This window comes from Protopterus annectens, chromosome 3.part0, assembly GCF_019279795.1.
Source record: "Protopterus annectens isolate FY-2018-M chromosome 3.part0, PAN1.0, whole genome shotgun sequence".
In the NCBI taxonomy this organism is placed as follows: domain Eukaryota; kingdom Metazoa; phylum Chordata; order Ceratodontiformes; family Protopteridae; genus Protopterus; species Protopterus annectens.
Window position 1 is genome coordinate 654,790,457 of NC_056731.1, and position 25,052 is coordinate 654,815,508.

At 45.0% G+C, this 25,052-nt stretch overlaps 1 protein-coding gene across 3 annotated transcripts in view; it reads right to left on the bottom strand.

The window, feature by feature from the left end:
• The window catches only part of ANO10 (anoctamin 10), a 1,956,032-nt gene that overhangs the window by 1,438,892 nt on the left and 492,088 nt on the right, over positions 1–25,052 (bottom strand). For all 3 annotated transcript variants that reach the window (XM_044065053.1, XM_044065056.1, XM_044065055.1), the window contains exon 6: positions 19,117–19,686. In XM_044065053.1, the coding sequence (XP_043920988.1) occupies positions 19,117–19,686 (570 nt within the window). The remainder of the gene's footprint in view (positions 1–19,116; positions 19,687–25,052) is intronic.

A 25,052-nucleotide genomic window follows, 5' to 3' on the forward strand; every position in this document is an offset into this window, starting at 1 on the left:
GAGAGTCACAATCCCAGTCCATTCTGATGAGCGGCAAACAAGATCTGAGGTAATCTGGGGGAATGAGGCATTGTGGGTAAGGGAAGAGCTCGGAAATCAGATCCCAGAGCTATAGGAAGCAACCGAGTCAGGTCCAAGTTTCAGATCGAAAGCCCACAGGTTGAGGAAGAAATAAAAATGACCACATCAGATCTACCTATTATACACCAATGAAAAACAATGAGAGGCTAAAAGTAGCAGAATTGGGAAACAAAAATATCTGATTTCAAAATGTACAGGATTTCCCCAGCACATTTAGAAGGATGACTGGTCAAACCTCAGCAGGAAGAGAAAAAAGAAGTTATGTCTTACCATAATGTTCCATCTGTGTTGTCGATCTTCATTAATCCTGGATTGTGGGCTCAGTTCCCGAGCCTCAAAAAGTACAGTTTTGTACCTACCATAAATGTAGATGTTCGAGTGCTAATACAGCTGCAGTAATCACATATGGGTTCTCTGCCGCCAGGCGGGTCCTCGGTCGGCCGAATTCCAAAGTCTTGGTCCGGCGTCGGTGGTTGTAGCCTTCTTCCCTGACGTCAGTGCGACAGGAGTATATAAGTCACAGCCGACGCCATATTCTCCAGTCTTTCTTGCCCCAGATGTCAGGTGCCCCCAAAAGGAAGGCAAAAGATAAATTATATATATATATATATATATATATATATATATATATATATATATATATATATATATATATAAAGAAGTTATGTACTCACCATAACGTTCCATCTGAGTAGATACTTCATTTGTCTGCAACCTGTGGGAGTCGGATCCGACCTCGGATCCGAGCCGGCAGCTTTCCAAGCTTCAAGATCTGAGCTCCTAGCTCCTCCCCTACCCATAATCCCTTGCTACCAACCACATTACCTCAGATCGGTTATTTTGCCCTATAAGCTAAAGACGGAGAGAAATTGTCCACAGGACAATACTTTACCGAGGTTGAGGATGGCAGGGTGTTGCAGACAAATGAAGTATCTACTCAGATGGAACGTTATGGTGAGTACATAACTTCTTTATCTGAAGTAGTTACTTCATTTGATCTGCAACCTGTGGGACAGAGTCCCCAGCTTAACTAAAGGCCCTGGGTGGTCCCTATGGAAGGATATTCCGAAGCACCGCAGAGCCAAAGGAAGCCCTACTTCTGGAGATCATGTCCAGCTTGTAATGAGAAATGAGCATTATGGGAAGAGGACCAGGTAGCTGCTGAGCAAATATCGTCTACTGGAACTCTAGACCAAAAAGCTGTTGAGGTAGCCACAGATCTGGTAGAATGTGCCCGAACGACAACCAGAGCTGACCTCCCAACTGAAATGTATGCTTGTCTGATACATTGAGAAATCCAATTTGCTACTGTCACCTTAGAAATTGGTTTGCCCATGGCTGATTTAGCATAAGAAACAAACAACTGGTCTGACTTGCGGAAATCTTTTGTCCTATGCAAGTAAAAACGTAGTTGTCTATGTACATCCAATTTGTGCAATGTGTATTCACCTTTGTTTTGGAAGCTAGGAAAGAAAACAGGGAGGTTAATAGATTGATTAATGTTAGACTCTGTGGCTACCTTAGGTAGAAAAGAAGGATTAGTCCTGAGGGCAACCCTATCTTTGTGAAAAATAAGGTATGGATACTTAATGCACAAGGCTTGTAACTCTGATACCCGCTTGGCAGAGGTAATCGCTACCAAGAAGGCTGTCTTCCAAGATAAGAATTTTAAGGGCACTGAGGCCGCCGGTTCGAAAGGTGGTCCTGTTAAAGCTTGTAAGACCAAGGTAAGATCCCATGGAGGCATAGCCAGCTTAATGGGAGGCTTTAAGAGAAACACGCCTTTTAGGAAGGCTTTGCATATTTTAGCTGACGCCAAAGAACTTATGCCATCTCCCACATGATAATGAGAGATGGCTGCCAGTTGGACTTTAATGGTGGATGCACTAGCTCCCTGCCTAAAAAGGAGGGATAGAAAGTCCAGGATGGTGGGAATAGGAACCGTAAAGGGATCTAATTCCTTATCCTTTGCCCAGATGGAAAAATGTTTCCATTTACTGTTGTAGAGTTTTCTGGTGGATGGCTTATGAGCTGCCACCAGAATAGCCTTAACTGGGGAAGAGATACCGGGAGTCCTTGCTATTAACGGAACTGGATCAGCCAGGCTGTGAGCCAGAGGCTGACCAGGTTCGGAGTGTGGCATCTCATCGGATGCGAGATTAGGTCTGGTCTGGGATCCAGAATCCATGGGGGAGCCACACTGTGAGACTGCAGAAAGGGGAACCAGACTTGTCGAGGCCAGAATGGGGCAATGAGAATCACTCTGCTCCCCAACCGACAGGCTTTCTGGATGAATTTCATCATCAGAGGAAGAGGAGGATATGCATAAAGAAGACCGGGCGGCCAAGCATGAACCAAGGCGTCCCTGGGGGATTCCCCTTTGGGGGGAACTATCGCGAAGTAATCGCTGCATTTTGAGTTTAGGGGTGAGGCAAAAAGTTTGCAGCGAAGTTGACCCCATTTGTGGGATATCTGTTTCGCGACAGAGGGATTCAGAGACCACTCGTAAGGGCTGAGAAATACCCGACTTAGGCTGTCTGCTAATATGTTGGTCCGCCCCGGAATGTGCGTTGCTATCAGAAAGCGGTTGGTGGAAATAGCCCATTCCCACACTCTCATGGCTTCTCGACACAGGGGGTAAGACCTGGTCCCTCCCTGTTTGTTTATGTACCAGACAACGGACATGTTGTCCGTGTGGATTGCAATAGTCCCCAGAAGTAGAAGGTGATGGAGAGCTTGCAACGCCAACAGCACTGCCCTCATCTCTAAGACATTGATATGCAATGCAGTCTCTAGAGAAGTCCACGTGCCTTGGACTGATTTGCCTGCGTAATGCCCGCCCCACCCGAGGCAGGAAGTGTCCATGGTCAACGTGGCTTCGACTGGGGGAATCACAAAGGGTCTCCCTTCTTTGAGTTCCTGTGCGTGTAACCACCAAAGTAGGGAGTCCCTGCATGCTCTGCTCAGGGGAATCGGCATGTCCAAAGGATGGGTCAAAAGAGACCATTGGACCTGGAGAGTCCACTGCAATACACGCATCCACAGATGGGCATGGAGAGAAAGGCCGATTGCCTCCGACATAGATCCTAACACCCTCAGGACTAATTCTGCTGGGGGGACCGGGCTCTGAAGAATATCCAAGACTTGGCGGTACAAACTGTTTAGCCTGGTCGGTGTTAGAACCACTCTCGAAGACAGACCCTGATACAGTGGGGGTACGGGTAGATCCGAAGGCCCGATCGGGAACCTGGATGATCTCGACAGTACCCTCTCAACCACCTCAAAAGCCGAAGGAGATTCGCTATCACCAGCCTGAGAGAGCAACCTCCTCGGCTCCGAGGAGATGATCGGGGTCGGAGCCGAAGCAATCGGACCCGAGGTAGTGGTGTGCTCCAACCCAATCGGCGCCGAAGACACAACCACCCCCTCGGATCCAATGCTCAACCCTCGGCCCCGAGAGCTTGGATCCGACAAGCTCGAAGGCATAGTCGGCGTCGAAGATACCAACCCTGTTGGCGCCGATGTATCCCCGGATCCGAAAGGGCCTGGATCCGACAACTCCGAGACCCAAAAACGGGTCGGAGAAGGAGCGATCGGGGTAAAAATGGGGGCTGCCGTCCCTCCCAAGGGGGGGGGGGGCAAGAGCATCCCCATCTGCATCTGGGTCTGCAAAAATCTTCGCATCATCCGATCCATGTCTGCCTCGGAGATGCTTCTGGTGGACCGCGAAGAGGTAGTCGAGGCAGGCCAGGAAGGCCGCCTCGAAGACCGCGAGGGAGACCTATCCTCCTCCTCCGGCTCCATAGAAAAGGAAGGTGAACGGAGCCGAGAGGACAAGGATCCGGAGACCCTCTCAGGGGACTTCAGCAACTTCTCAGGCGGAGCCAAGGGATGAGACTCGGCCCGTCTTTTAGAAGAATGACTTTCCCTCTCTCTATGCTTTTTCTTCTCCTTATGGGAAGAAGACCCAGACTCCACAGAGCTAGTACCGGATAAGGGAGGTTGAGTCCCGGGTACAGCTACAGGAGTGGCCGGCGCTGAAGCTACAGAAGTAGTTTGGGCCCGGCTGGGAGAGGAAGAAGAAGCCGATTCCTGAGGGAGTTTTCCCGCCAGGATCAGCTTGTTCTTCCTGTCCCTAAGTGCCCGAGGGTTGAAGGCCACACAGATTTGGCAGGCCTCTGACAAATGAGCTGCCCCCAGACATAAAACGCACTGAGTGTGGCCATCAGCTGGGGAAAGCTTGTGGCCACACTCAGTACACTTCGAAAAAGTAGCTTTGGATTCAGCCATTATCCTCTCACACACACACAACCAAACACTAAGGGGGGGGGGGGGGAAGACAAGTTAAAAACTAAGAGTTTTTTTTTTTTTTTTTTTTTTTTTTTAAACAAGGAGGGTTTGGTTTAGAAGATAAAACAACACACACACGTACTTAACTAGAAATATTTAAGAAATAGGTTTTCTATTGAAAAAAAGGAACAATCTCACCAAATGCTAGGAGCTCTTCACAGAGAAGCAACCGTCTTTAGCCGCGGCAAAAAACGATCTGAGGTAATGTGGTTGGTAGCAAGGGATTATGGGTAGGGGGAGGAGCTAGGAGCTCGGATCTTGAAGCTTGGAAAGCTGCCGGCTCGGATCTGAGGTCGGATCCGACTCCCACAGGTTGCAGATCAAATGAAGTAACTACTTCAGATATATATATAAATATATTCAAGCAATGCAAAGATATCAAAAAAGAGTAGTTGCAAGCAAATACACCATAGGAGGATAACCCAAAATAGGTTGTATGAGGAGGTGTTAGCCACTAGTCCTATACCTAGAGGGAGGGAAACCTGTACTGCAGCTGTATTAGCACTCGAACATCTACATTTATGGTAGGTACAAAACTGTACTATGTTCATCGTGCATACAGCTGCAGTAATCACATATGGGTAGAATCCCAAAGCTACGCACAGGGTGGTAGGCACTAGGTAGAACTGGGATGAGCCAGAATGCCCTGCAACACAGCAGTAGCAAAGCCTGCTCTAGATTTGGAATATAAAGGCAGGTGGTAGTGTCTTGTGAAGGTATGTACAGAACTCCAAGTGGCTGCCTCCAAGATATCTTTGGTAGGAACTCCTCTGAGGAAGGCTGTAGAGGTAGCTGTGGCCCTGGTGGAGTGTGGTCTGATGCCTACAGGGACAGATTTCCCATGATAGGAGTAACAAAATCGTATGCAGTGGCCTATCCATTTAGAGATTGTCTATTTGGTAACAGGCTTCCATTGAGCTCCTACAGCATAAGACGCAAAAAGTTGTTTTGATTTCCTGAAAGGCTTTGTTCTGTCCAAATAGTAACGTAGCTGTCTATGGATGTCTAAGGAATGTAGCAGCCTTTCCCCTTTGTTTTGAGGATTGGGCTAAAAGGTAGGTAAGTGTATGGCTTGATTTAAAGCTACCCTGGATACCACTTTAGGCATAAATGATGGGTTGGTTCGAAGGGAAACCCTGTCCTGATGGAAGATAAGAAAGGGCTGCACAGCCATGAGGGCTTGAAGTTCGGAAACCCTACGAGCTGAGGTAATGGCCAGAAGGAAAGCGGTTTTCCAGGACAAATATTGCAAATCTGTTGAGGCAGCTGGTTCAAAGGGAGGCAATGTTAATTTTTCTAGAATGTAATTAAGATCCCAGGCTGGCACTGGTTGTTTCCTTGGTGATCTTATATTCTTAGCCCCTCTGAGGAATTGCCTTAAAAGTGGGTGAGTAAATAACGGTGGATCGGTGTTGAATTCTGCAGAAATGGCTGAGGCATGGATTTTTATGGAGGAAAATGAAAGTCCACTGTTCAGCAGCTCAGCTAGATACTGTAATACCTGAGGCAAATTCAGTTTTCTAGGGTCCTGGCCTTTTTTCTCATTCCAAGAGCAAAACCGTTTCCATTTTGCGGAGTAAGTCTTCCTAGTAGATGGCCTTCTGGCCTCCAGAATGACATCCTGCACCTCTTTGGAGAGTGGGGTCTGCTGTGGTGTTAAGGAATTTTCCATGCAGCAAGATTGAGTGTTTTCAGCTGACTGTGAAGAGTTTTGTAGCTGTGCTGAGTTAGCAGAAGAGGCACTAGAGGTAGAGGCCAGGGAGGAGTATGTGTTAGGCTCCTTAGGAGTGGGTACCAGTGCTGCCTTGGCCAGTCTGGAGCAATCAGTATCATCTTCGGTCTGTCTGCTCTTGTTTTCAAGAGCACCTTGGGTAGAAGAGGCAGAGGTGGGAAAGCGTACACTGTCCATGCTGTCCAACTGAATGAAAGGGCGTCCACCCTCCAGGCCTTTGCATGAAAAGTCCTTGAACAAAACTTTTCCAATTGATGGTTCCTGTGGGAGGTGAAGAGATCTATGTCTGGCCTTCCCCATGCTTGGATTATCTTTGTAAACACCTGTGGATGCAGCTTCCATTCGTGTGGATCTGTCATATTCCTGCTTAGATTGTCTGCCAGCGTGTTTTCCAAACCTGGCAAGTACTGTGCTTGAAGTTCGAGTTGCCATTCCAGAGCCAAGTTCCAAAGTGTCATGGCTAGTCTGCACAGGGGATATGAATGTGTTCCTCCTTGTTTGTTTATGTACCACATTACTGTGGTGTTGTCTGTTCTTATCAATAATTGTCCTGGATGCAGGAGGTCCTTGAATGCTGTAATTGCATTTATCACTGCTAGCATTTCTTTTTGATTGATGTGAAGGTGCTTTTCCTTTTGGGACCATTTGCCCTGAATGCACCTGCCTGTCATGTGCGCCCCCCAGGCATAATCTGAGGCGTCTGTTGTGATGACTTGATTTGCTTGAGGCTTGCAGAATGGGAGACCTGTGTTTGTTTGACATGCTTGGGCCCACCATAGAAATTCCTTTTGCAAACATGGAATTATTGGTATTATTGTTTCCAAATTGTGGCTGTGTTGAGACCATAGGTTTTTAGGTACCATTGAAGTTTTCTCATATGCAACTTTGCACATGGGATTAAAAGAATGCAAGATGCCATGAAGCCCAGAGCCAGCAGGATTTTCCTTGCAGTAAGCCTGGTACAATTTGCTAGTGTTTTGAAGTACTGAGTTAGTTGCCCTTGTTTTTCTGGCGTAAGATAGGCCATCTGGGTGTTTGTGTCCAAGTTGGCACCCAGGAAAGTTATTTTCTGAGATGGTGTTAGCCTGGATTTCTCTTTGTTGATTGTGTATCCCAGAGAATTCAGTAACCGTGTTGCATAAGCCAGATGTTCCAGAAGAGTGTGCTTGCTGTCCGCTTGGATCAGGCAGTCGTCCAAATAAGGGTAAATTTGTATTCCTTGAAGTCTGCAGTAGGCAATTACTGATGCCAGGCATTTCGTGAATACTCTGGGCAGTAGATAAGCCAAAGGGCAATGCAGAGAATTGATAGTGGATTGAACCTGCAAGAAATCTGAGGTATCTTCTGCAGCTTTGTCTGATTGGGACATGCAGGTATGCCTCCTTGAGGTCCAATGTTACCAGCCAAAACTCCTTGCCCAGCATGGGAAGAAGCTGCTGTAATGTGAGCATCTTGAATTTTGGTACGAGTAGAAATGTATTTAGGATGGATAAGTCCAAAATGGGTCTCCAGTCAGTTCCTTTTCTTGGTACCAGGAAAAGTCTGGAATAAAAACCTTGACCTTGTTCATGAGTAGGAACCTCTTGAATGGCTTTCATGTCCATGAGTTTTGTAATTTGTATTTGCGCCTCTGCCCTTTGATTGTGTGGCAGGTTTGGCATGCCTCTCCTTTTTGGAAGAGTGTGAAAATGAAATCTGTAGCCTCTGTTTATTATGTCCAGGATCCATTTGTCTGTTGTGATAATATGCCAATTTCTTGAAAATAGTGCCAGTTTTCCTCCCAAGGGAGCTGCCAGCTGAGATTCGCTTGGCATGAAAAGAAGGAAGTCTTTGGGCTTGCTTTCTGTATTGTTGTGCACTGTCTTCACCACCTCTTGGTGCTTGAATTTGCCATTGTCTGCCTCTATATGATCCTTGAGATTGTCCTCTGCCCCTTGAGTGCCTGTACCTACCTCTTTGGGGCTTGTCCGTGGCTGGAAAGGACCAGTTTTTTGAAGGCCAATTTCTGCTAAAACGAGGTGGCTGTACCTGTAGAAAAGCCTTGACAGTTTGCATAGATTTAGCTTTTTCGTCCATTTTCCGTAGTATCTCCTCAGCATTAGTACCAAATAGCACATACTTTTGTAAAGGAGCATCTAGTAGTTTAGCTTTAACATGATCAGGCAAGCTTTGTTTCCTAAGCCAGGCATGTCTACGAATGACTGCTCCTGTAGCAGCAGCTCTACTTGAGGCCTCTAAGGCATCATAACCACATTGTAAGGTGTGTTTACCCACTTGTTCTGCACTATGCATCATATCCTGCAATTCCTTCAAATCTGGTTGTTCAGGTTGAGACATTTTGTTTCTTAATTGTGATAACAGAAACTGCTGATATTTAAGCATATGAAACTGACAATTTAAGGCCCTCATGGTTAGGGTGGCCGAGGTGTATACCTTTTCCCCCCACCTTTCTAAGGATCTAGATTCTCTTTCGAAAGGTAGTGGATTCTTGGCAGTAGAGGCCTTCATTCCCTTGGGGCCTTAAGAAATGGTTTCAGGGTCAGCATTATGGCTTTTGAAAAGAAATTGGTGAGAGTTAGGGACTCTGTAGTACCTATCAGGTTTAACTAGTGCAGGAGGCAGGGAATCCGGATTCAGAGAAGTAAACATCATCAAGTATGTCCAGGACAGGAGGTATAGCCAGAGGTCTGTGTTGAGGTAACAAAAGAAATTCCCTAAGCCTTTTCTTGGAATCAGAAAAGTCTTGGCCTTCCCAATGGAAGTGCTCCCTCAAGGTGTGCAAGGTTTCCCCAAAAGAAAAATCCTCTGGGGGAGATACAGAAGGAATGGACTGTTCTGCATCAGAATCTTCATAAGGGGAGTACGAGTGTTCCTCCACATCAGAATGTTCTGAGAAAATGGAGCCCTGTTCAGAGGAGGGAGAGTCTTCCTCCACTCTGGGTCTCTTGTCTGGAGGGGGTTGGGAGCCCCTGACATAGGAAATTAAATCCTCAGCCATTTTAAGGATCTGCTTTTTAGGCATGGGGCCTGGGGATGGGCTCTGTGCAACAGGCCTCTTGGGATGCATGGCTGATTTGGACTTAGTGAAGGCCTTAATGTAAAAGGAAGAAGAGGTTCTAAAAACACCCTGGGTGGAAGTGGACCTGTCCACATTAGGAGGCTCAACACTCACTGTGGTTTCGGTGGTTGTAGTCTGAGTAGGGGCCGAGGTACCAGCGGTCTCGGGTACAGAAGACACCGCCAAGGAAGTGTCGTTGGTAGTCAGGGACTGCATAGGCGTCTCGCTGAGAACCGGACCACGTGCAGCCGGTTTTGGCGTGGTGTCGGTGGAGACCGCGGACCTCGCGTGCCGGTCCTTGTACTTTCGTTTTTTGGACAAAACGGTAGTCGGAGTATCCGACGACATTTTATAATCAAAGGCTTTACCAAAATAATGTTGGGCGAACTCCGCCCGACGCTTAATAGTGCTTTTATTGGAAGTAGCGCAAAAGCGACAGCCCGAGACATCGCGGTCTGGGCCTAAACAAGGTATGCAGAGGGAATGGAAATCCTTATGCGGTATTTGCTTCCCACAAGAAATACAATTGTTAACTTTGTCTGACATTGGTCTGAGGCAAGAAAAGTTTCCCCAACAGGGTACTTAGCTTTAAAGAAGACTTTGGTTTCCAATTTTTCATAAATTCAGGAGCTGGCCGACCGGCACTTGCGAACTGCTTCTGCTTCGGGCACCGCGCGGCAAAAAAGACTGGAGAATATGGCGTCGGCTGTGACTTATATACCCCTGTCGCACTGACGTCAGGGAAGAAGGTGACAACAACCGACGCCGGACCAAGACTTTGGAATTCGGCTGACCGAGGACCCGCCTGACGGCAGAGAACCCATATGTGATTACTGCAGCTGTATGCACGATGAACATCTAATTCAGCTGTTATTCCAGCTCGCGCCTTCCAAAAACTCAGAGCTAGGCTCTACCCATAATGCTCCTCACCAAATTACCTCCGATCAAGTTTGCCTATGACAGTGACAGACAAGAAGTAATAGATAAGAGACCATATCTGAGTCCCCATTATGAAGCCAGTCTTTGAGAATATTCGGTCCACCAAGAGTCTTAAAGCAGGGGAAAGGAGGGAGGGAATGTCAAGGATTAGTGAAGACTGACAACACAGATGGAACATTAAGACATAACTTCTTTATCTGATGTTGTCAAACTTCATGTAATCCTTGAGTGTGGGACAGAGTCCCAAGCTACCTGAATATTGTGAGGTCTCATGAAAAAATATTCCTGAGCACCATGGAGCCGAATGATGCACATCCCCTCAACACCTGCTCCAGTCTGAAATAAGTAATAAAGGTATGAGGAGATGCCTATGTAGGTTTACCTTCATGTGTGCGTATTGCACAAGGACAAACAGCAATTGCCTGAAAGGCAGTTTGCAAAGTTTGCAAACGCCAAACGGAAAAAGGTTCGAATGTGCAATGAGCAAATGCACAGTGACATTTGCTCATTGGCCATTCTGCATTTTGGGGCAGATTGCACTATAGTGGGGATCAGAAAATGGTCCCTTTCCCCACTGTAGTGCGATCTCGGAGTTAGAATATTAAAGTAGGGGGGTGTGGGGGGCTTTTCGATTTGCTGATTTTTGAACATGTTTACTTGTCGCTGTTATGAGTTTCATGGTTATGATTCGCTCATAAAAGCAATCGCACCACTGTGATTCAGTTTTGTAAAGGTAAACTGCCCATGTAGCTGCTGCACAAATATCTAAGGAAGCTCTGGCATGAAAAACTGTAGAAGTTGCTATGGCTCTCGTTGAATGAGCTTTCACCGGATGTGGAAGGTGAAGTCCTTTCTGTTGTAAACAAGACTAATACAGTCCTTAAGCCACTTTGCCATGGTAACCTTTGATACCTAAAGAGAGTGTAGAAAAGGCAATAAACAGTTGATCAGATTTTCTGATGTCCTTTGTTCTGTGAAGGTAAAAACATAATTATCTGTGAACATCTAGTAAATGTAGACAGTACTCTCCCTTGTTGAAAAAATTAGGAAAAAATGCTGGCAGATGTAAGGTTTGATTGATATTTGACTCTGAAACAACCTTAGGCAAGAAGGAAGGATTTGTCCTGAAGAAGAACCTGTCCCTATGAAATATCAGACAGAGGGGTTTGCAGGACAAGGCTTGGATTTCCGATATTCTCCTGGCTGAAGTGACAGCTATCAAAAATAAAGTTTTCCAGGACAAGAACTTTAACTCACAGGTTGCTAATTGTTCAAAGGGAGAAGAAATGAGAGACTGCAGTACCAAATGCAAATCCCATGGAGCAGAGGGCTCTTTAAAGGGTGGCCTGAGTATTAAGGCTCCTTTCAAAAAGGCTTTACAAAGTTTATGAGACATAAGTGATGAACCGTTGAAGTCAACGTGAAAGTTAGATATTGCAGCAAGATGCACACGAATGGCAGAAGCTGATAAGCCAGACTGTTAAAGCAAAGCTAAAAAGTCTAAAACTTTGTCTACAGGTGCTGCATATGAGTCAATATTATAGTCAAGTGACCATTTAGCAAATTTTATCCATTTGTCATGGTACAATTTTCTGGTTGAAGGCTTGTGGTGGGGTAGAATGATAAGCTGGACTGGGGAACTGAGGGAGGAATGACTGGCAATCGTGGGAACTGGAGTAGCCACGCAGTGAGATTGAGATGCTGAAGACTTGGATGAACCATTCCCTCCGGCTGGGACAACAGGTCTGGAGCTGGGACCAGAATTCCAGGGTTTCCAAAGAAGATGAGGCCAAAGGAAGGGAAACCAGGCTTGTCGAGATCAGAATGGGGCTGTGAGTATTATTCTTTCTTCAACCTGTTGGCTTTCTTTAAAAACTGACATATCAGAGGAGTCAGGGAAAGGCATACAGAAGACCGGGGGGCCAATCGTGAAGGAGAGTGTCTCTGGGTGACTTCCCCGGGGGGGGGGGGTTGGGATTAGGGCAAAGTAACTGCTGCACTTGTTCAGAGGGGATGCAAACAGATTGCAGCATGGTTGGCTCCAGTGGCGGAATATATTTCCTGCTACCACTGGATTGACAGACCACTCATGAGGCATGAGGATGGCTCTGCTCAACTTGTCAGCAGTCACGCTGGAGCTCCCCAGAATGTGTGTTGCTGTTAGAAAGTGGTTGGAGGAAATTGCCTATTGCCATAGTCTGAGTGCTTCTCAATAAAGAGGGTACAACCTGGTTCGCCATTGTTTGTTGATATACTAGACTACTGACATGCTGTCTGTTTGAATTGCAATCTTTCCAAAGGGGAGGGCATCTTGAAATGCCTGCAACACTAAGAGCACAGCCCTCATCTCTACAACGTTGATATGCAAGTTGGCCTCTATCTGGGACCAAGTGCCTTGGACTATCTTTTCCCCCACCCTATATGGTCACTATGGCTTGGGCCCGAGGAGGGATAGCCCAACAAGATTTTGTTGGAAGGGAGCCACCAACTCAGGTCTTTCTTGCCATAACTGGTGATCAAAATCAAATGGGACATAGGTTGATTTAACAAGGACTATTGGGAGGCCAGAACCCACTGAAGAATTTGCATGTGAAATCTGGCCAAGGGAACTAGAGTGATAGAGGCCACCATTGACCCAAGAGTATGTAGGATGAGTCTTGGTGCCACTCTCTTGTTTTAAATATTCTGGTTTACCTGTGATCTGATCCTTTAGAGCCTTTCTAGGGGAAGTGATGCAATTCTGGTGACTGTGTCTAGCATAGCTCCAATGAATTCCAGCTGTTGTGACGGTTCCGGATGGGATTTTTCGAGTTTAAAGTGATTCCTAAGGTGGCACAAAGATGAAGGGTGTAATCTCGTGTCTTTTACGAGTTGACGTCTGGTGGGAGAGGTAAGGAGCCAGTCGTCGAGATATGGGCATACACGGAATCCTTGCAGTCTGAGATGAGCTGCTACCACTTCCATGCATTTGGTAAACACCCTGGGGGCTGAGGTGAGACCAAAGGGCAGTGCCCTGAACTGATAGTGACTGGCTCCCAGCCAGAAGCACAGGAATTTTCTGGAACACTTGTCCATTTTTATGTGGTAATACACAACCTGAAGATCTATTGAGCACATCCAGTCATCTTTTTCCAAGAATGGAAGTACCGATTGTACCGAGACCATCCGGAATTTGGTCTGTTGAACTGATTTGTTCAGCTGGCTGAGATCCAAAATGGGTCTCCAGTCCCCTGTTTTGCTAGGTACTAAAAAGAACCTTGAGTAAATTCCAGATCCTTTCAAGTCTGGTGGGACTACCTGGATGACTCTTTTGTCGAGCAGTTTTTTAATTTGTAAGCTGCCTCTCTGTGACTGGGTGGAATGTCTGGGAGTCTTTTTGGTTTCATTGAAAGGGGAATGATGTAACCTCTGGAAATGATCCCGTGCACCCATTTGTCCATCGTTATTTCTAGCCATGCAGATTGGTGCAGGAATAATCGTCCCTCGACTGCCTCCAGAGGAAGGCAATTGAGCCTCCATTCAGGAGTACTGGTAGAAGATACCAGAGAAAGAATCTTTGGACCACTAGTTTTGCGGGCCACTTCTGCCTCTTGGATGGTGTCTTCCATTACTACTTCCCCCTCTGCCCTGGGGGAAATCACCAGCATGCGAGTCTAGGAAAGGTCCTTGGGTCTTTTTGAACCATAGTTTCCCACTTCTCTGCTTCCTATAATTAGGGCCACTGAGGAGTGGAGAAGCGAACGTACACAGCAGAAAGGGTCTTTCCATCTTTCTCACATCTGGCTAGCATGCCTTTAACGTTGGGGCCAAATAGGGATGATCCATCAAATGAAGCATTGATGAAAGAGGACTTAAATGGCTATGCAAAGTCACATAAGCACATCCAGGCATGTGTCCTGATGGCTACACCTGAACCTGCTACTCTGCTCATCCCTTCAGCTGCATGAGCAATTAGTCTCATGGACGAATTGGAAATCAATTCAAGGGTGGCGAGTTGAGAAGTCACCTTATCTTGGACCCATTCAGCTATTGCTACTGACAGAGTATCTGAAAGCTCTTTAATCAGATCTCTTTGAAACCTGGTAAAATGCTCCATATAATTGAAGGACCTGAAAGCAAAGTTCAATGAAGCATTTACATGCTTCACAAACCTACTCATAGTCCTAGACTCCTTATTAGGAGGATGTAGTAGGACTTTCTTCAGCGAGTTCCTTTTTAGTGACTGCCACTATCACCATCACATCTACAGAATATCCTTGGCCCAGTGTTGCTCGTCTATAGGGGCAGAGAGAATCTGGTCAGGTCTTTTGTAGACTGGCTCGAAATAGCCAGGAATTTTCCAGGCCCACAGAGTGATCAGTTTTATAAGATCATCAGCGGGTGGAGAGATCCAAGAGTTAGATGGCTGGGCGTGAAAAGCCTCAAGGTATACAAATTCCTCTGAGGAAGATTGAAAGGTAGTCCAGCCACCCCTGTGTTTCATGATTTCTAGGATGTCCCCAAAGGAAACATAATCAGAGGTGACTTGGGGGAACCTTCCCCTTCATTGAAATCAGCATCTTTCATGAAAGACTCTTCAAGGGAGTCCAAGTGCTTCCTCTTGCACTTTTCCTTCAAAGGTACATCTTTGGTGGGATGATCCGGAGAGGTATCTGAAGAAGACATCACAATGGTGGATTGTTCTTGAGGCTTTTGTGCCCTCTGTTCCAGGGAAAAGGCTGGAGGAAGTTCTATTCGAGGGGATGGACAAGTTACTTGGCCCAACAGGGATGGCATAGACTGTGAATCCCCAATGGACAAGGCCCTCTCCATAGCTCAAAATGCAGGCCACCCCCCAGCCCCCCCCACCCCCCACAGAGGAATGGGAGCCCAGAACCAAAATAGACTCCTATGGAACCATGGTTCACCCTGCACTAAGGAAGCCACCTCCGAAGCAGAAGTCAGGGTCAAACTTACATATGCTGAGGCATCAAGGGGCATGAAGGGTTCTGAAAGAATTGAAGTCAAACCCTGCCCCTCGGAACCAGCAACAAAGCCCTGACCCTGGGAAATCTCCAATTCCGACCAACTAGAATTTCTCAAGGCAACTATCAGTGCAGGAAAAGGAGTTCTGGCTGACACCAAAATAGTCTTAGCCAGGATGTTTGGTACCAGGGGCTCCAAAAACTCAGACGGAGTCAGAGGAGGAATTTGCATGGGTGTAAAAGAAGGCACGGTTCCAGAGCCACCCTGGCTAGGAACCAAAGATGGAGGCAATCCCCTCACCATCAGAAGCTGATTGACCAGTCTCACAATGTCCGACTCAGACAGGCTCTTAGTGGACCACATAGAGAAGGCCAATGGAGATCTTAGTGGCAGTCGTTCCAAAAAGGAACTCAGAAGATGGTCAACAGAGGGCGAATAAGATCTTCTCAGCAGAACAATCAGTTGAAAATCCTTTGGTACCGAGAGTTCAGCTGGCACTGAAGCTCAAGGTGCCTGTACCAAAATCTGACCTGCAGTTGTTGGTGTTGATAAAAGATTATCCTTTCCCACTGTGTCGAGCAGACAGTCGGTGCCGTGGGAGACTTGGTCAATTTAGGAGGTGGTTCTGAAGATGCTGTCAGAACCAAATAAGATCGCTTTTTCAGTTTTATGAAGAGGAAGGGGAAGATCTGGCTTCAGTTTTGCAAACTGGAATAACAGCCGAATTGGTTCCGAGGCTCGGAATATAGCTCACAGTTAAGGATTACATGAAGATTGACAACATCAGATCAGTGGCTTGTTTAAAAATAAATAAACAAACAACATAAAACACGAAGCTCCAAAATCTTGTACACCTTTCATCAACCTAGATATAATGGTCCCCATCACAGCTATTTAAAACATTCTCACACACCCTACCCAGTCAGTGGTGATTATTCATTAAACTAAGTATTGCAAGAGAAATGCTTAGAGCATGAGATGCCACTTTATCAACTGAGTGACCCATGCTCCATTATTTCTATATTATCAGTCCAGAGGCCTAAATCTAACCCAATATTTATCCAAAACAGATAAGTTATTCACCTGAAGGAATCTGATCTCCTGTCTGACCTTTCAAACACCAAATGGTGCCCAGTTCTTTGTGAATCAGATACTATCTTAACTGTAAACAATTTCAAAAACATACTTTGTTTGCTTCTGCAGGCCAGCTCTATGATGTAGTGGGATAAAACCATAACTATGTTGCATGTGACTTCAGTGTGACTTGTGGCTTCGGCAGCTGTAGGAGCTGGTCGGGGAAGATGTGAGTGAACAGCCAATGATGGCAGGCAGCTCTGGCTACCATATGGGTGACTCTTAATGGCATCTCCAGGTTTCCAGCCAGTGGAGTTCTGAGCTATCCAAGCACCTGCTACCATACTGCATTCAAACTAAGTAGCCAAGTAGAAACTAGTGAGCAGAGGCCTCTCTTTGGTAGACAGCAACTGTAGGCTCAGAGAAGCCACCAAGGTGTGGAGGGATTTCCCATGTAGAGAGAGAAGACCAACCCAAGAACCAACAAAGCTGGCCTGTTCTGTCCCCTTGACTCTTGTTGGAGAATGGAGGGTTGATGTGAATTTCTGGACAGGAAATAATGGGCCCATAGAGCTCTCACCTATTCCAGGAGTACCCGCCTCTTGTTTCACCACAATGACTGGGGTAAAGATACCATTGGACAAGGTCTATATGGGAGCATCAAAATGCTTATTTTTCTTCAGGCTGTAAAAATAGCCTATTTGAAAGGCTGCCATCTAGGCAACCATCACAGGTTTGTCTTATTTTGGCCCTGAATTCTCTTCTGGAGGCTGAAGTGTGTGCTCGCAGACATTAGGGCCTGAAATGCCTTCCCCTCTAGCGGTGCACATATCCGGAATGTCTGCAGCCATATGCAACATACATTGCAACAGGTGCCAGCAGTGCAGTGACTACACTGCTTTCCTCCCAGAGGATGGGCAAAATGGCATCAGCCTACCCTACCCCACTGGGATCCTCCAGTCCCTGATCTGCAACTTGAATTAAGGTCTACTGGGTTCTAGTCAAGGTTTCCTCCTTCTGTGCCTCACAGCCTGGCTCTTTTCTCCTGTTTAGATGCACTGCATTAATCCTGTACGCCTTTTTCATGTACAGATGCTTATGGCCCATGTCACGACTGAAAAGTGTTCATGTGGATATGCATACTTGCCTGATTAATAAATAAATGAATACATAGGTACAGATTTGGTTTTGTGCAAGGTCTGTTCACAACAGATTATGTTAATCACATCGACTAGTAGACACATTACAAAGAAACATTCAATTTCAGAGGTGTCTTAGCATCTGTCAACATTGTCTAATAGGAGAGAGCTTGTTAAACTTAAGACGTTCTTACAGATTCAAGCAGTAAATACATTTAGAAAATCTGCTGCCAACAACACAGTCTTCGAAACAGACAAGTTATTTTAATACTGGACACATCTCAGCAGTTAAAGTGGTGCCATAATCATCAATGGTCTGGTATAACTACATGAGACAGGTCAGAGGATCTTTTTTTTTTCTTTACAGTTGTATTAGCCATCTACAGCTGGCATGTCGAGATTTGAGAAACCTGATTAACAAAGTTAATGAGGCTGCTCATGTTACTCCAGAAATTTATATCACAGCTTCATCCATAGAAAATAAATGAACTAAACCAGAATATTACTCAAATTGTAAGCTGTGGAAATAAAGCAGTGCCACTTGTTCCCTGTAAATATCAGTAAACATTTAATGGGTGTAGAGATCCTGTCACTCAGAAATTAATATTGAAACGTGAAGCTCTCATATGAAGCAAAGCATAAAACATGCCTGAAGTACTGGACATAATGGCATGTAAGACTTTTACAGGCCTTATGCCTACATCACTAAACAACTGTGTACATATACAAAACACTGCCATGAATGCGCTTTGCATTTCCCCTCCTATTTATCAAAGCTTTAGCATATTATAAACACATCTACACTGGATCTGTACTCTGGTCATGTCACACTGCAACAGAAAGAGAAAATTAGCCCATTTAGTCTGTCCTTTGAGAATATTCAACAGTCTACTTCTCTTTCAAACCTACCTTTCCCCTCACCATCTATTCCAAGCTCTCTTGAATGTGTCAGTGGATTCTCTTTTCACCACCAACTCTGAAAGTTCCATGGGTCTGCAATCCTCTTCATAAAGAAGTATTTTCAAAGATCTCTGCAGTAGATGGTCCCTACAAATGGCTGCCCATGCCCCCTCTTCTCTATACTGTATCTCTTCATATCTGCCTGTCCATTGCCTCTTCTGTCCTCTACTTCTAAGGGCTTTACCTTTTTACCTATCTAGTCATATCCTTCCCTTACATCATATGCACTCTTCTGGTAGGCTTCCTCTGGACTCTTTCCAGCAGTCTGATGCTGTTTTCCTTACATAACCTCCAGAACTAAATAGAACAGAAGTACTCAAGGTGTAGCCTGACTAAGGCCCTATACAACTGAATCATTAGCTCTTTGCTCCTGAGTCTATCCCCCTGAGTATTTACTGTACTCCTGTGGCCATTGTCAATGCCATATCACATTTCTTCTAATGGCCCATGCCAGATGGAATTAATATTCCCAGATCATTGCTACTCCCCTAGCTTATACTTCACACTGTGGCTGCATGATCCAGATGCTGTACTTTGCATTTGTCTGCAATAACACTTAACATTGTCCTGCCTTGCTAATTTCTGGCAACAAAGTAGGTATAAGTACTCCTTGTGTGAACATATAAAACACATGATGCCCTCCAGCCTGACCAGTGTCTAGAAAAACAGAAGCAGGACCAAATTACTGTCCGGTTAACTGCAGGCTCATCCATACTACAATTTGATCATGGTGGTCCCATAGAAATGGAACAACATAATTAATAATTGAAAGTGAAAACTATAATATAAGAAATGTTTAGTTAAAAATGAGCTCTTACCCCATGATGTCAAAAATTCTGCAGCATATCTGTAAATCCTGTTCATTATCTCAATCACAATGGCATAAACTATGCTGGGCACATATAGCATTATGTTGCTAAACTGTGACTCATGCTCCCCGTGATATGCCATAGCCCAGTTTTCCAAGTCAAAATATACCATCATCACATAAAGTGAGAAGTAAAGGCACAAACAAACAAAGGGTAATGATACTAGGTAAATTCGCATCTGTCTTCGAAGGCTGGAATATGTGGGCTCCTCTCGTCCAGTCACTGGATTTTTCCCTAATACTCCATGGAATCCAGGCCTTGGTTCTTCAAATTCCTTTTTCATTATCAGTGTCCCCCAGTGGAATGCCCAGTAGGCACAGAAACGCTTCCAAACTTCAAGAATGACTGTCGACCACAGGAGGTTAAATGTTGCAAACAACACATATTTATCATAATCCTCCCATGCAAACAAATAGTATGGGATTCCTATAATAGCCATTGGGATAAGGGCAAATGTAAAAAACTCCAGAAATCCAAAATAAATTGCAATGGTTTCACCAAAGTACTGGCGAATGTCATCTGGTGGACAGAAAAAAAAAAAAAAAAAAACTTTAATACAATTAAAAAATATATAAGTATTACACAGCAGTGTATTAAACAGTTTGCAGCAACATTAGGCAAGCCTTAAACTGTACTAGTTATGTAGGAGACAATATGTTACAGAAGGCTTATTACATTCATCTTCTACTTCTGCTATTACATAATATTCAAGGTAGCAGAGAAAGCTAGGTTCAAATTATTAAAATAATAATTCTAACAGAAGTCAAGCATGCATAAAAAAAAAAGAAGTTATGTACTTACCATACCATTCCATCTGTGTTGTCCATCTTCATTTATACTTGACTTGTGGGTTTGGATATGAATATTGGACCTGACTTGGCCGTTACTACAACCCACGAGGACCAAATACTCCCAAGCTTAAGTCCTACCCAGAATGCTCCTCTCCCAATTACCTCAGACTGAGTTTGCAGATAGAAAAGACAGAAATTATAATACTAATAATGCCTTCATGGAGACCATATCTGACATCATATGTGAAAAAATTAGTACTTAGGACCACAAATCATTCCACCTAGAGGTATGAAAGGAAGGGTGATTGAGGTGTGGAGTCAAGGACAAATGAAGATGGACAACACAGATGGAACGTTATGGTAAGTACATAACTTCTTTATCTAATGATGTCAATCTTCATTTATTCCTTGACCTAAAGGACAGAGTCCCCAGCTACTTTAAATCTTAGGAGGACTCATGGAAGTATATTTTTGAGCACCATAGAACCAAATAATGCTCTTCCCCTACAGAACAAATCCAATTTGTAAAGAGTAATAAAGGTATGTGGGGTAGCCGATGTTGCTGCCGCACAGATATCATCCATGGAAGTGTTAGACTGGAACACTGCTGAAGTAGCAACTGCTCTGGTAAAGTGTGCCTTAACAGGCCCAGGTAATTCAATTTTCCTCTTGCTGTATATAAAAGAAGTACAATCTTTTAGCCATCTAGATAAAGTGACTTTGGTAACTGGCTTGCCCATTTTAGTACTTGCAAAGGAAATAAACAGCTGGTCAGACTTTCTATGTCTTTTATTCTATGAAGACAGAAGTGTAATTGCCTATGAATGTCTAATAAATGCAAACAATACTCCCCCTTTATTTGTGTAATTGCCTATGAACATCTAATAAATACAAACAATACTCCCCTTTGTTCATGTAATTGGGAAAATACTGGTAGATTAATTGCCTGGTTGATATTCTTTACTGACAACACCTTTGGCAGAAAAGTATTTGTTCTCAGTGAAACCTTGTCATTGTGGAATATCAAATAAGGTGGTTTGCAAAACAAACCTTGAATTGCAGAATCCGTCTGGCAGAAGTTACAAGTACCAGAAGCATAGTTTTCCAAGACAAGAATTTCAAGTCACAGTTGGCAGCAGGCTCAAAAGGGGAATGAACTATTGTTTGGAATACTAAGTTTAAATCTTGAGGTGTACAAGGAACCTTATACGGCAGTTTTAACATTAATGATCCTTTTAAAAAAATGCTTTGCAAAGGCTATGAGAAATTAAAGAACATTATTTAAACCTGTTATGAAAATTCAAAATAGCTGCTAGCTGAACCCTGATCGTAGAGGAAGAGGCTCCTTCTTCAAACAGTAAAGCTGAGAATTCCAAGACTTTATAAATAGGAGCAGAGAAAGGATCACTGTTATTTTCATGAGCCCAGAAGGAAAATCTCTTCCATTTACTACTGTAGAGTTTTCTGGTGGAAGGCTTGTGAAAGGCCAGAAGAATTCAATGAACTGGGGAATATAGTTTACTACGCCTGGCAATCAATGGAAATGGAGAAGTTAAGCCATGAGCTTGTGGTTTTGAAAGTTTGAGTGAACCAATCCCTTTGGATGGGATAGGAGATCTGGATCTGGGTCCAGAGACCATGGTCATTGAATCAGATATGGCCAGAGGAAGGGGAACCAAATCTGTTGAGGCCAGAAGGGAGCAATGAGAATTACTTTGCTCTTCAACCTGATCACATTCTTTAGAAATTGAGGAATTAATGGGAAGGGGGGGAGATGTGCAGGAGTCGGGATGGTCAATTGTGCAGGATAGCATCTCTCGGGAACTCCCCCTGAGGAGGGGATGAGAGCAAAGTAGCTGCTGCACTTAGTGTTCACAGGAGATGCAAAGCGATTGCAGCAAGGCTGGCCCCAGTGACAAAAGATCCTTTTCATCACTCTGGGATTGAGAGACCAATCCTGAAGAAGAAGAATACATCTGTTCAATTTGTCTGCTTTCACACTGGATCTCCCCGGGATATGCATTGCTATAAGAAAGCAGTTGGAAGAGATCATTCACTGACAGACTCTGAGTACTTCTCGACAAAGGGGGTATGACTTGGTTCCTCCCTGTTTGTTGATGTACCAAACTACTGGCATGGTGTCTGTTGGAATCACAACTGTTCCTAGAGGGAGAGGAGTTTTAAAGGCCTGCAATGCTAAAACACTGCCTTCAGCTCTAGAACACTTATAAACAATCCTGCCTCCATGGGGGACCAACTGCCTTGGACCGTCTTGCCCAGATAATGTCCCATCACACCATCTGGGAGGAGTCCGTGGTCACTATGGCTTGGGCTGACACAGGACAAAAGGGCAGCCCAGAAGAATTTCCTTTGATTGGATCCACAAGTTAGGTCTTCCCTGCAATATTCTCATGTGATATCTCATGAGGGGGACTAACGTGATGGTCGCTGCCATTGAACCTAGAGCTTGCAGAACAAGTTGTGTGTTTTCAGTTCTGCTTCTGATCATCTTCTCCACTTAATGTTTGATATTTTGCAATCTCAGATAAGTTAAGGAAGCTATGCAAGTATTGGTGTTTAGTACTGCTCCTATAAATTCTATATTTTGAGTTGACGTTAGATGTGATTTCTTGTAATTTACCATAATCCCCAGGTTGGCAAAGGACTGGAGAATGTAGTCTCTTGCTTGTTCTAAAAGATGTCTGGTGGGAGTGGTAATAAGCCAGTCATCTAAGTACAGAAACACCCAGAATCCCTATAGTCTGAAGTGAGCTGCTACTACTGCCATGTACTTAGTGAACACCCTGGTGACTGTGGTGAGACCAAAGGGCAAGGCTCTGAACTGGTACTGACTAGCTCTCAGCCAAAAGTGGAGGAATCTCCTGGAACATTTGTCCATTTTGATGTGGAAATATGCATCCTGGAGATCTATAAAGGAAATCCAGTCATCTTTCCCTAGAAATGGGTGGCTAGACTGACCAGTGACCATCTGAAATTGGGTTTGTTGAACAGATATATTCAAAACACTTAGATCCAAAATTGGTCTCCAGGCCCCTGTCTTTTTGGCACTAAAAAGAATCTTGATTCCAGACTCTATCTGGTTTGGTGGGATCCCCTGGATGACTCTTTTTGTAGCAGTTTTTGAATTTCTAGTACTGCTGGTTTCCGAACATTGAGGATTTTCTTGCAACTTTGGGGAGGAAAAATGATGGGTATGAAGTAGCCTCTGGTTATAATCCTCTGTATCGGGAGTAATCTGAAGCCAGGTGTGTCAATGCAGAGTTAGGTGTCTTGCATCTGCCTCCAGAGGAAGGCAATCAGGCCTACTTTCAGCAGTACTAGTAGGGCTTGCCAGAAAGGTATCTCTGGAGCCCGGATTTTGCGAGTCACCTCTGCCACATGGATGGCTTCTTGCATTAAAGCTCCCCCCTCTACTCCTGGGGAAGCCACCACCATGTGTGTCCTGGAAAGGCCCTTGGGACTTTCTGAACCACATTTTCCCACTCCTCTGGTTTCTCAAAAAGGACCACTGGGGAGTAGAAAAAAAGATGCCCACTCCAGAAAGGGTCTTTCAATCCATTTCACACCTGGACAATATTTCTCGGACTTTAGGGCCAAGAAGAGATGATCTGGTAAAGGGGGAACTGAAGAATGAAGACTTGAATGACTCCACAAATTCACCCAAGCACATCCAGGCATGTCTCCTTATAGTTATGCCAGATCCTGCTGCTCTAGTCGTCCCTTCAGCAGCATGTGCAATAAGCTTCATGGACGAATTGGAAATGGACTCCAAGGGATCCAACTGAGAAGCAACCATGTCTTGGACTTTATGAGATACAGCTCCTACCAGGGTATCTGATAACTCATTAATCAGATCCCTCTGCAATTTGGTGAAGTGTGCCATAAAATTCAAAGACCGCAAAGCAACAGTCGATGAAGTGCATACCCACTTTCCAAACCTATCCATTGCATGAGACTCACTATTGGGAAGATGGATAGTGGAACTTTCCTCTGCCAGTTCCTTTTTTGGGGCCACCACTACTACCATGGCATCTACATGTAATCCCTTTGCCCAAAAACTGATGGTCCTCTGGTGCAGTTAATATTTTGTCTGGCCTCTTGGGGATAAGTTCTATGGTTTCAGGAGCCTTCCACACCCACTGTGAGATTAACTTAATGAGGTCGTCAGCAGGTGGAGTAACCCAAGAAGCAGATGGTCAAGTGCCAAAGGACTGCACTTACACTGATTCCTCTGAAGATGGCTTTTGGGATGTCCAGCCACCCCTCTGTTTAAGGATTTCAAGGATGTCTCCAAAGGAGACATCTTCCGGGGGAGACCATGGGGAACCCCTCTCCTTCATCAAAATCAGTGTCCTCTGTGATGGATTCCTCCAGGGAATGTAAGTGTTGCCTCTTACACTGCATCTTCTGAGGAACCTCCTCAGTGGGATGATCTGGGGAGGTATCAGAAGAGGACAATACCTGAACTGTTCTCTCCCGAGGCTTTGGTGCTTACTGTCGAAGTGTAGAGTTTGGAGAAAGTTCTGAACAAAAGGAAGGATCTGGAAACTGCTCCGACAGAGAAGGAGCTGACTGGATGCCCACAGTGGACAGGGCCCTCTCCATGGCCTGGTAGACAGGCCCTCCCAAAGAGGAATAGGAGCCCAGAACCAAGAAAGACTGCTTTGGAACCGTGGTCACTACCCACTCTAAATAAGTCACTGCCGAAGCCGTGATAGAGCTAATGACTTCTGAATCCGCGAGTTGCAGAGATGGATCTGAAAATACCGGAGTCGAGTCCTGCCTCTCAGAAATGACAGCATAGTCATAACCCTGAGAGATCTCTGGATACAACAGAACTGAAGAACTCAGAGTAGAAAGTGGTACCAGAGATGCAGATCTCATTGGAACAGAAAGTTGGCACCAGGAAACGTAGATCTGGAATCTCCAATGTCTCAAAGTAGGTTAGGTGAGGAAGAGTTGGAGGGGTCACAGAAGAAGGGGTTCTGGCACCTAAAGAGGCTGTAAATAGACATACCTGTCAGTCCTTTCGCCATTAGGAGTTGATCAACCAACTTCAACACATCCATTTCT